The sequence below is a fragment of the Bombina bombina genome, unplaced genomic scaffold (genome assembly GCF_027579735.1).
Source record: "Bombina bombina isolate aBomBom1 unplaced genomic scaffold, aBomBom1.pri scaffold_688, whole genome shotgun sequence".
Taxonomy (NCBI): domain Eukaryota; kingdom Metazoa; phylum Chordata; class Amphibia; order Anura; family Bombinatoridae; genus Bombina; species Bombina bombina.
The window spans coordinates 164,942-177,758 of record NW_026512612.1 but is presented as its reverse complement, the minus strand read 5'-3'; the positions used below and the strand labels follow the sequence as shown (position 1 = coordinate 177,758).

Genomic DNA, 12,817 nt, shown 5'->3' with positions numbered 1-12,817 from the left:
ACTGATGTGCGCACGTTGAAAAATACAGGTCAGTTGTGGGCAGTGGAATTCACATATTTTTACAATTAAAATATCTCAAACTATGCTAATCTCCTGTCCTACTCTCAGAACTTGTCTATCCAGATTTCAGACTTAGAATTAAAATTGGCTGATATGGAAAACAGGTCTAGATGCAATAATTTAAGATTCAGAGGAATACCAGAAGAAGTTGGATCAGCTGAACTGGAGCAGTACATCCTGGACCCCCTGATACCTACGCTGGACCCCCCTGGTCTCATCTTAGACAGAGTCCATAGAGTCCCCAGACCACGAAATGTCTCTCAGGATAAACCAAGAGACGTGCTGACCAGAGTGCATTTCTTCACCCATAAAGAAAGAATTCTTCGTGAGATGGCCAACCGCCCAACCCTACCATCAAAATTTCATCAAGTGTTGATATTCCCAGATGTCTCAACATATACCCTCCAAAAAAGAAGGACATTTACATCTATCACCCAGACCTTATGGAAAGGTAACATTCAGTACCGTTGGGGTTACCCCACTAAACTCATAGTTTCTAAGGATGGTTCCACTCATACCATAATGACTCCAAAGGAACGCCTGGATCTTCTTAAAAATTGGGACTTGTCATTATCTCCGGATCAAGAATCAAGAGAAACTCCTGTATCCGCACTTCACCCACAGGCACCCGAGTGGTGCCCTCTACCGCAGAGATCAGCTACATAATGTCTTAAGTATATTTATAGTATTTAATTGTATTCTACTACATAGTTAACCGTCTAATGTCCTAGGTATCTCCACTGTATCATTATATTTCCTGTCACACATTTATTAGACCATGATCTGTTAATGATATAGGATAGTATTGATATCATTGATAAATTATATATTTCGTACGCCAATACTATTAATTTTGGGGTCAACAATGTTCTATTGAACAGGTTACATCACCACAGATTTCAACACTCTCCACCTGGCTTATTCACTAATCTAGTGACACTAAACCTTACTATCAACAAAAATCAATTGACCTAGGTATGTTGATATCACCCAACAAGCTCATCTTGCCCAGGTTACGACACTCTCCAATTAGTTTACTCACTAGTTTAATGTTGTTAAACTTTCACAACTCCAAGGCCCTATTGGCCTGGCTAAGACATTCCGGCCATACCGCCAAGACCAGTCACATAGTCCAGATGAGCTATCCTCAATCAACAGGCCCATTAACCCATACCTTTACCTAGGATGATGTACAGGGAATTAAAAAAAAAGGAGAGTTGACTATGTACTTAGCATAGGATGTTTATGGAGTATACATATTCCTTTACGATATTTATATTTCTACCTATGCAATTTTGCACTAAAATACTTTAAGGTATAAATAACCTTACTTGTTCTTATTCCCCTCCCCTTTGAGGTGCCAGTTTACCACCTCTGTTACTCTTTACAGTAATATAACCCTCCCTCAGAAACACTGATAGTACTATGCCCTGTTACAGGGACCGAGGAGGTCACTCTTCATTGCAGGTGTACCTCTTCCACGGGTGGAACAGCATACCACCCTTTCTAGAAAATCCTCCACCGTATATAACTCTTGGCCCATAATATTAAGGGCTAATTATAGCCTAACTATTGATTGTTTTTGGTAAACAGGAACTTGGAAACTTAGAAATAACAGCTGTTAACCTAATTAATATAACACGCCAGTGATAGTGTACAATCCAAGGTATCTAATTGTCTTTTTAACTGTCATACCTACAGAACTGGTGACCAGATCCTATCTTTCCTCCAGAAATTGTCAAGTGAGCAACCTGATCATTCATAGCTCTTCCAGACGTGGTGAGTGATCCCCTTCCTGATCCCCATCCCACCTCCCAAATCCAAATAGACCCTAACTTCTATTTCTCCTCTATCTTTGGACCTTGTCAACTATGGGTGAAACCTGTGAAAATCTGACATTTGCCACCCTAAATGGTAAAGGCCTAAAGTCACCAACTAAACGTAGCCTGCTAACTAATCTTCCTACAAGAGACCCATTGGTTAGAATCTCGCCCGAACCCATTCAGATCCTCTAAATACCCTATACAATTCTACTCCTCCTTTGTTGAAAAGTCAAGGGGTGTAGCAGCCTTAATTCATAGGTCAATCAGTTCTGAACATGTCTATGATGAAGATCGCTAATACTAATCTAGCCCCTATGTCGCAACATAGGGTCCCTGAAAAAAACTGGGTCGTCCCGAACCAGTCCACAGGATCATAAGTCTCCAGACATCCAAGAAGGATCCAAGACAAGAACCCTGGACCCAGAATGGTCCTAGAACGAACGACACCCTCAGGGAACACAAGAAACCCCGTCTGAAGCAATCAGACCTCACAGGGGATGAGAACCGGGAAACCCAGAGAACGGGTACAGGACTCACTCGTAATTCCCAGCCCAAAGGGAAGAGAACACCCTTAGGCGGAGGTCAACACCCCCCCAGCAAGAGGGCACACAGTTTTGGTAATGGAAGTAAACTTTTTTTTTTTTTTTTTAAATGCAGGTTTTATCTGAATAATGAAAGTTTAATTTGACTTTAGTGTTTCTTTAAAACATGAATTGGGCAATAAGTTGTAAATTATAAAAAACAAAAAATGTCTACATTGATATTTTTATCTTTTGGAGATTTTATTATTTAAAGCCTCCCCCCAACACACACACACACACACAAAATAAATCTAAAATAATACTTCACAATATATTTATAAGAATACAGATGTGGTTTTGATCAGGATTTCACCTTAGAGCACAATCAAACAGGACCTGTCTCTTACCCCTCCTTTATCCTTATTATTCAGCAGAAGCTTTAAGATCTGGACTTGCAGCTCTTCCACCACTAGGAAAGAAGAAAATACATTTAGACTCACAATACAAACAAGAAATATTTCAAGCCTTTCTTTGCCTAGGGATTGTAACACAGATGTTTGTTTTCAGCTTGTTGAATTCTTCCCGGTGAAATGCAGCAGGTTAACTCATTTTAGACCCTATGATCTAAAACTCTCCTTGTAGGTAACATTATCTGAGAAGTCTCGTTAGTTCTGTGAGATTCCACATAGAATTTTAGAAAGGCAAATTTTGCACATGAAGAATAGATAGGTGTATCGCAATATGATGCACAGAAAAAGCCCTTAAAGAATTTGCGTGACTTCTGTCTAGGCCTTTAGACTGAATTTCTAAAAGAGTAGTAGATATTTTTTTTTTCTGACAAATTTCAAAGTTACCATTTTTCTTGCCTTCTGTATCATGTGTCAGCCATCAGCCAATCAAAAACGTATATACATATATAGTGTGATCTCTTGCTCAGAAAGTGTGTATATAAAATGACCGTGCAAATTTTGATATGAATCAAATACATAGCCCCCAAACATTTTGTGTGATTTCTCGCTATACCGGCGAGTTTTTCATCATCAGGCAATTTTTCAGAATTGTCAAACCTGGCACATCGCTCACCTTCAATGCGTTTCTTCAACCTCATGCAGCCCCTCTCGTACGCTCTCCTTCTCAGCCGTTCCTCATCACTCTCCTCTGATGGGTCCTTGATTTCTTTACCCTGAGAGCAGAGTTGGGAGAGAAAAAATTTTTTAAATTACCCAGCTCCCGCTAAGGCAGCTAAAGTGTGACGTGAGCACACCCAAATGGAAACCAAATTCAGTCCAAGCTCCTTGATTGGGACAAATATAAATGTATTACAAAAGTTAATGAATATATGCTTACCAAAGGCAAAATTGCACAAAAAAGCATTAAAAGTTTAAACACATTTTGTGTAAGGAGTGCCTTGCAGATAAACAGTAGAAATCAGTGGCATAGATCTTCTGTGAGATATGGAACCACAACCTAAAAGTGTAGTATCATAGTAAGAAATCTGTGATATTTATGGTAACTGAGGTTATCACATGTGGTCTTCCATTCCCCCTTTCCATCTGGGAAAACGTTAAAAGGGTGAAAGATAATAGATAGTTGGAAAAGTCAAAAGGAAGGAAGAGAACAGCACAGACTCCATATCAGTTTTCTACATTAGATCACAATTTGTAAAATTGCGGCTGCAAAGTCACAGTCGCATGTCGAGAGCAGTGTTGCAGACAAAGTTTGCAAAGCATTGAGAAATACAAGGGGTAAAAGTGACAGTAAATTCAAAAATAAACTTTCATAATTCAAACAGAAGATGCAGTTTTAAACAGTGTTCCAATGTACTTCTATTATCTAATTTGCTTTGTTCTCTTTGTATCCTTTGTTGACAAGCATGCTGCTTTAATCAGATTTTGCTCATAGGGCAACATATGACTTATGAGCTCGGCCTTTAGGCATCTCAATTATTCACTATCTCAAAAAAGGAAATGTTAAAAAAAAATCCTGTAGAAATTCTGGGCTATTTCTGTAACATTATATATATGCTAATTTCAGCCTGTGATGTCAAGTGCTTAAAGGGACAGCAGACACCATGAGAATTTAATTTAAAATATCTAGTTAAGTTTAATGAAACAACTTTGCAATATGCTTTCATTAATATATTTTGCCCACTTTCCATTTACATTGGCTCTAAAAATTGTGGATTTTTTTCCATTTTCAGAACATGAAATGCACCCCGCTGACTTCTCAAGGCAAACCCTGCTCTACATCTTTCCCTAATTGGCTTTAACTGATAAAAACAGCAAAAAATGCACTTTATATTGACATTAAAACCGTGCCTAGACTTGCTGTCTGCAGAATAAAATACAGGCTCCTCCAAATGAGTCACCTGGTGAGTGGCGCTTGGCTGTTAAAAAATAATTGCAGCAAACAAGATGTTCATTTGTTTTAAAATGTTTAGATTTGCGGATTTCTTACTGTATAGTAGGGCTGCACGATTAATTGGCGTGGCCTTTTTTACTAGAATTTTTTATTAAAAAAAAGGCATTTTTTTTATTAAATGTACATATTAAAAACTGCTGTACAGAGACACGCTTTATTAAATTGGGATTAGATATGCACGGGTTAGCAGAGAAAAAACATAATTTATGTAAGAACTTACCTGATAAATTCATTTCTTTCATATTAACAAGAGTCCATGAGCTAGTGACATATGGGATATACATTCCTACCAGGAGGGGCAAAGTTTCCCAAACCTTAAAATGCCTATAAATACACCCCTCACCACACCCACAAATCAGTTTAACGAATAGCCAAGAAGTGGGGTGATAAGAAAAAAGTGTGAAGCATATAAAATAAGGAATTGGAATAATTGTGCTTTATACAAAAAAATCATAACCACCACAAAAAAGGGTGGGCCTCATGGACTCTTGTTAATATGAAAGAAATGAATTTATCAGGTAAGTTCTTACATAAATTATGTTTTCTTTCATGTAATTAACAAGAGTCCATGAGCTAGTGACGTATGGGATAATGAATACCCAAGATGTGGATCTTTCCACACAAGAGTCACTAGAGAGGGAGGGATAAAATAAAGACAGCCAATTCCTGCTGAAAATAATCCACACCCAAAATAAAGTTTAATGAAAAACATAAGCAGAAGATTCAAACCGAAACCACTGCCTGAAGTACCTTTCTACCAAAAACTGCTTCAGAAGAAGAGAATACATCAAAATGGTAGAATTTAGTAAAAGTATGCAAAGAGGACCAAGTCGCTGCTTTGCAAATCTGATCAACTGAAGCTTCATTCCTAAACGCCCAGGAAGTAGAAACTGACCTAGTAGAATGAGCTGTAATCCTCTGAGGCGGAGTCTTACCCGATTAAACATAGGCAAGATGAATTAAAGATTTCAACCAGGATGCCAAAGAAATGGCAGAAGCTTTCTGGCCTTTTCTAGAACCAGAAAAGATGACAAATAGACTAGAAGTCTTTCGGAAAGATTTAGTAGCTTCAACATAATATTTCAAAGCTCTAACAACATCCAAAGAATGTAACGATTTCTCCTTAGAATTCTTAGGATTAGGACATAATGAAGGAACCACGATTTCTCTACTAATGTTGTTGGAATTCACAACCTTAGGTAAAAATTCAAAAGAAGTTCGCAACACCGCCTTATCCTGATGAAAAATCAGAAAAGGAGACTCACAAGAAAGAGCAGATAATTCAGAAACTCTTCTGGCAGAAGAGATGGCCAAAAGGAACAAAACTTTCCAAGAAAGCAATTTAATGTCCAATGAATGCATAGGTTCAAACGGAGGAGCTTGAAGAGCTCCCAGAACCAAATTCAAACTCCATGGAGGAGAAATTGACTTAATGACAGGTTTTATACGAACCAAAGCTTGTACAAAACAATGAATATCAGGAAGAATAACAATCTTTCTGTGAAAAAGAACAGAAAGAGCAGAGATTTGTCCTTTCAAGGAACTTGCGGACAAACCCTTATCTAAACCATCCTGAAGAAATTGTAATATTCTCGGAATTCTAAAAGAATACCAAGAAAAATGACGAGTAAGACACCAAGAAATATAAGTCTTCCAGACTCTATAATATATCTCTCTAGATACAGATTTACGAGCCTGTAACATAGTATCAATCACAGAGTCAGAGAAACCTCTTTGACTAAGAATCAAGCGTTCAATCTCCATACCTTTAAATTTAAGGATTTCAGATCCGGATGGAAAAAAGGACCTTGCGACAGAAGGTCTGGTCTTAACGGAAGAGTCCATGGTTGGCAAGATGCCATCCGGACAAGATCCGCATACCAAAACCTGTGAGGCCATGCCGGAGCTATTAGCAGAACAAACGAGCATTCCCTCAGAATCTTGGAGATTACTCTTGGAAGAAGAACTAGAGGCGGAAAGATATAGGCAGGATGATACTTCCAAGGAAGTGATAATGCATCCACTGCCTCCGCCTGAGGATCCCGGGATCTGGACAGATACCTGGGAAGTTTCATGTTTAGATGAGAGGCCATCAGATCTATCTCTGGAAACCCCCACATTTGAACAATCTGAAGAAATACCTCTGGGTGAAGAGACCATTCGCCCGGATGCAACGTTTGGCGACTGAGATAATCCGCTTCCCAATTGTCTACACCTGGGATATGAACCGCAGAGATTAGACAGGAGCTGGATTCCGCCCAAACCAAAATTCGAGATACTTCTTTCATAGCCAGAGGACTGTGAGTCCCTCCTTGATGATTGATGTATGCCACAGTTGTGACATTGTCTGTCTGAAAACAAATGAACGATTCTCTCTTCAGAAGAGGCCATGACTGGAGAGTTCTGAAAATTGCACGGAGTTTCAAAATATTGATCGGTAATCTCACCTCCTGAGATTCCCAAACTCCCTGTGCCGTCAGAGATCCCCACACAGCTCCCCAACCTGTGAGACTTGCATCTGTTGAAATTACAGTCCAGGTCGGAAGAACAAAAGAAGCCCCCTGAATTAAACGATGGTGATCTGTCCACCACGTTAGAGAGTGTCGAACAATCGGTTTTAAAGATATTAATTGATATATCTTCGTGTAATCCCTGCACCATAGGTTCAGCATACAGAGCTGAAGAGGTCGCATGTGAAAACGAGCAAAGGGGATCGCGTCCGATGCAGCAGTCATAAGACCTAGAATTTCCATGCATAAGGCTACCGAAGGGAATGATTGAGACTGAAGGTTTCGACAAGCTGTAAACAATTTTAGACGTCTCTTGTCTGTTAAAGACAGAGTCATGGACACTGAATCTATCTGGAAACCCAGAAAGGTTACCCTTGTTTGAGGAATCAAAGAACTTTTTGGTAAATTGATCCTCCAACCATGATCTTGAAGAAACAACACAAGTCGATTCGTATGAGACTCTGCTAAATGTAAAGACTGAGCAAGTACCAAGATATCGTCCAAATAAGGAAATACCACAATACCCTGTTCTCTGATTACAGACAGAAGGGCACCGAGAATCTTTGTGAAAATTCTTGGAGCTGTAGCAAGGCCAAACGGTAGAGCCACAAATTGGTAATGCTTGTCTAGAAAAGAGAATCTCAGGAACTGAAAATGATCTGGATGAATCGGAATATGCAGATATGCATCCTGTAAATCTATTGTGGACATATAATTCCCTTGCTGAACAAAAGGCAATATAGTCCTTACAGTTACCATCTTGAACGTTGGTATCCTTACATAACGATTCAATAATTTTAGATCCAGAACTGGTCTGAAGGAATTCTCCTTCTTTGGTACAATGAAGAGATTTGAATAAAACCCCATCCCCTGTTCCGGAACTGGAACTGGCATAATTACTCCAGCCAACTCTAGATCTGAAACACAATTCAGAAATGCTTGAGCTTTCACTGGATTTACTGGGACACGGGAAAGAAAAAATCTCTTTGCAGGAGGTCTCATCTTGAAACCAATTCTGTACCCTTCTGAAACAATGCTCTGAATCCAAAGATTGTGAACAGAATTGATCCAAATTTCTTTGAAAAAACGTAACCTGCCCCCTACCAGCTGAACTGGAATGAGGGCCGTACCTTCATGTGAACTTAGAAGCAGGCTTTGCCTTTCTAGCAGGCTTGGATTTATTCCAGACTGGAGATGGTTTCCAAACTGAAACTGCTCCTGAGGACGAAGGATCAGGCTTTTGTTCTTTGTTGAAACGAAAGGAACGAAAACGATTGTTAGCCCTGTTTTTACCTTTAGATTTTTTATCCTGTGGTAAAAAAGTTCCTTTCCCACCAGTAACAGTTGAAATAATAGAATCCAACTGAGAACCAAATAATTTGTTTCCCTGGAAAGAAATGGAAAGTAGAGTTGATTTAGAAGCCATATCAGCATTCCAAGTCTTAAGCCATAAAGCTCTTCTGGTTAAGATAGCTAGAGACATAAACCTAACATCAACTCTAATAATATCAAAAATGGCATCACAGATAAAATTATTAGCATGCTGAAGAAGAATAATAATATCATGAGAATCACGATTTGCTACTTGTTGCGCTAGGGTTTCCAACCAAAAAGTTGAAGCTGCAGCAACATCAGCCAATGATATAGCAGGTCTAAGAAGATTACCTGAACACAGATAAGCTTTTCTTAGAAAGGATTCAATTTTTCTATCTAAAGGATCCTTAAACGAGGTACCATCTGACGTAGGAATGGTAGTACGTTTAGCAAGGGTAGAAATAGCCCCATCAACTTTAGGGATTTTGTCCCAAAATTCTAACCTGTCAGGCGGAACAGGATATAATTGCTTAAAACGTTTAGAAGGAGTAAATGAATTACCCAATTTATCCCATTCTTTGGAAATCACTGCAGAAATAGCATTAGGAACAGGAAAAACTTCTGGAATAACCGCAGGAGCTTTAAAAACCTTATCCAAACGTATATAATTAGTATCAAGAGGACTAGAATCCTCTATTTCTAAAGCAATTAGTACTTCTTTAAGTAAAGAGCGAATAAATTCCATCTTAAATAAATATGAAGATTTATCAGCATCAATCTCTGAGATAGAATCCTCTGAACCAGAAGAGTCCAAAGAATCAGAATGATGGTGTTCATTTAAAAATTCATCTGTAGAGAGAGAAGATTTAAAAGACTTTTTACGTTTACTAGAAGGAGAAATAACAGACAAAGCCTTCTTTATGGATTCAGAAACAAAATCTCTTATGTTATCAGGAACATTCTGCACCTTAGATGTTGAGGGAACTGCAACAGGCAATGGTACATTACTAAAGGAAATATCTGCTTTAACAAGTTTGTCATGACAATTATTACAAACAACAGCTGGAGGAATAGCTACCAAAAATTTACAGCAGATACACTTAGCTTTGGTAGATCCAGCAGGCAGTGATTTTCCTGTAGTATCTTCTGGCTCAGATGCAACGTGAGACATCTTGCAATATGTAAGAGAAAAAAACAACATATAAAGCAAAATAGATCAAATTCCTTATAAGACAGTTTCAGGAATGGGAAAGAATGCCAAATATCAAGCTTCTAGCAACCAGAAGCAAATGAAAAATGAGATTGAAATAATGTGGAGACAAAAGCGACGCCCATATTTTTAGCGCCAAATAAGACGGCCACATTATTTGGCGCCTAAATGCTTTTGGCGCCAAAAATGACGCCACATCCGGAACGCCGACATTTTTGGCGCAAAATAACGTCAAAAAATGACGTAACTTCCGGCGACACGTATGACGCCGGAAACGGAAAAGAATTTTTGCGCCAAAAAAGTCCGCGCCAAGAATGACGCAATAAAATGAAGCATTTTCAGCCCCCGCGAGCCTAACAGCCCACAGGGAAAAAAGTCAAATTTTTGAGGTAAGAAAAATATGATAATTCAATGCATAATCCCAAATATGAAACTGACTGTCTGAAAATAAGGAAAGTTGAACATTCTGAGTCAAGGCAAATAAATGTTTGAATACATATATTTAGAACTTTATAAATAAAGTGCCCAACCATAGCTTAGAGTGTCACAGAAAATAAGACTTACTTACCCCAGGACACTCATCTACATGTTTGTAGAAAGCCAAACCAGTACTGAAACGAGAATCAGTAGAGGTAATGGTAAATATAAGAGTATATCGTCGATCTGAAAAGGGAGGTAAGAGATGAATCTCTACGACCGATAACAGAGAACCTTATGAAATAGACCCCGTAGAAGGAGATCACTGCATTCAAATAGGCAATACTCTCCTCACATCCCTCTGACATTCACTGCACGCTGAGAGGAAAACCGGGCTCCAACTTGCTGCGGGGCGCATATCAACGTAGAATCTAGCACAAACTTACTTCACCACCTCCCTTGGAGGCAAAGTTTGTAAAACTGATTTGTGGGTGTGGTGAGGGGTGTATTTATAGGCATTTTAAGGTTTGGGAAACTTTGCCCCTCCTGGTAGGAATGTATATCCCATACGTCACTAGCTCATGGACTCTTGCTAATTACATGAAAGAAATGTTGTCTAATTGAAGCAAAAGGTTACCCCTTAGAAATGTAACCACGCAGGCGTGCATCTACATGGCCACTTTAATAAAAAATGCTAGTAATTTAGTCCTCCATCGTCAGGATTTGCTACCTCAATCTGCGCATGCTTCTAATTACGTAATCGCATTTCACACATTCTTGTCAAACATATGTGGAGTGATTACATAATTGTACGCATGCGCACCTCCAGGTAGCAAATCTCGACGAGGGAGCACCGGGCGCCTCAGATGTCCCAGTCTGCTATGTATGCACATTGCGTGCCATCTATAAATGCGAATTGGCAATTCACTATGTGTGTGGATTAAATTTTGTACTGCTGTGCGGCATTATGAGGCGCCTCCTATTTATATATTATAGGATTCTATGAGGATTTGATCGTATCTGGCTGGAGTGCCGCCCTATTGCATCGGCTTGACAATTCAGATTAATCAACTGAGACTTGTTTTGAATTACACATTTTATATCATTGGTTATAATTTATTAGATTGTGCGCTCCTCCTATATCATTATCAGATTGTATATAGATGGATTACTGATACCAATGTTGGTACACATGGACTGAGGTACCAGTGTTATTTTAAAGATGGATCACAGAACAGATTTCTTCATTAGAGGTGGGGGCAGGGTACTTGTATGATGTGAATATAAGCAGTGCACACAGCAGAGATACACCTGGACTGATATGTTGTGTTACCTCCTTGTTGAATCTGTTAGGCCACCATGTGGTTGGGATAAGCTCTTGCAGGCCGGCTTCTTCCACCCGAAGAGGACTCTTGATGAAGAAAAATACTACAGAGCGAAGAACATCAAATCTGGGAGGAGAAGGGTTAAAGATGCTTGGGAAGGTGTTAGTGCCTAACTCATTGAAACCACTACACTGCGATATGTATACACAGGGCAAGCATCAACAATGCCACTCTTCACTACATACACTGCTTTACTATTGCAAGAATGCACAGCTCTGCCTGCAACATTACCAGCCTCCCCAACACACTAGAAAATGTATCCCGCCACAGGCAGCAACGTAGCTGCCAGCCTTTCTTACACACTACTACACTGTGGCATGCGTAGACAGAACACACAAGAAGCAGTGCCAGCGTCCCCTAAACACACCACTACACTGTGGCATGTAAACACAGCACAGGAAGCCACAGTGCTATACCACGCATACAAAGCAAGAGTGCCAGGCTACTATACACACGCAACATTACGCCATGACATGTTTACACAGCACAACAGAGGCAGCAGAAGTAGTGCTAGGCTACCCCCACATATACGTTTACATCATGCCATGCATATAAAGTAAGTGAGAGTGCCAGACTCCCCTACAGACACTATTACACCATAGAGGCACTGGTTCTCTGTTGTCAGCTGTACGATCCTTCCCCACTTTTTCTTACTTGTCCTTATTCTCTAGGTACAAGGAACAAGGCTGAGGCATCAAACTGAAGCATGTAAAATAAGGTGTATATCTATTCACAGTAAATATTCCCAGTATCCATGCTTCAATATTTACTGTGAATAGATATACACCTTATTTTACATGCTTCAGTTTGATGCCTCAGCCTTGTTCCTTGTACCTAGAGAATAAGGACAAGTAAGAAAAAGTGGGGAAGGATCGTACAGCTGACAACAGAGAACCAGTGCCTCTATCTAGCACAACATATCGATTTACACAGTTATTCAAAGACAGACTGTGAGACGGCTGCGGTTCAGAAACTTAAAGGAAAGTATTCACCCATATTGTATAATCTTTGTATGCACTATTACACCATACCATGCATACCCAACACAACAGACTCCCCTACAGACACTAATACACCATGCCATGCATACCCAGCACAACAGACTCCCCTACAGACACTAATACACCATACCATGCATACCCAGCACAACAGACTC

The 12,817-nt window shown here is 39.5% G+C and overlaps 1 protein-coding gene across 1 annotated transcript in view; it reads right to left on the bottom strand.

Moving 5' to 3' along the window:
- LOC128644429 (E3 ubiquitin-protein ligase RNF123-like) overlaps nucleotides 1-12,817 on the bottom strand; it is a 56,804-nt gene that overhangs the window by 35,367 nt on the left and 8,620 nt on the right. Inside the window, exons 5-7 of the mRNA XM_053697053.1 lie at nucleotides 11,610-11,727; nucleotides 3,488-3,587; nucleotides 2,812-2,873 (exon numbers count right to left, since the gene is read on the bottom strand). Of these exons, the coding sequence (XP_053553028.1) occupies nucleotides 2,812-2,873; nucleotides 3,488-3,587; nucleotides 11,610-11,727 (280 nt within the window). The remainder of the gene's footprint in view (nucleotides 1-2,811; nucleotides 2,874-3,487; nucleotides 3,588-11,609; nucleotides 11,728-12,817) is intronic.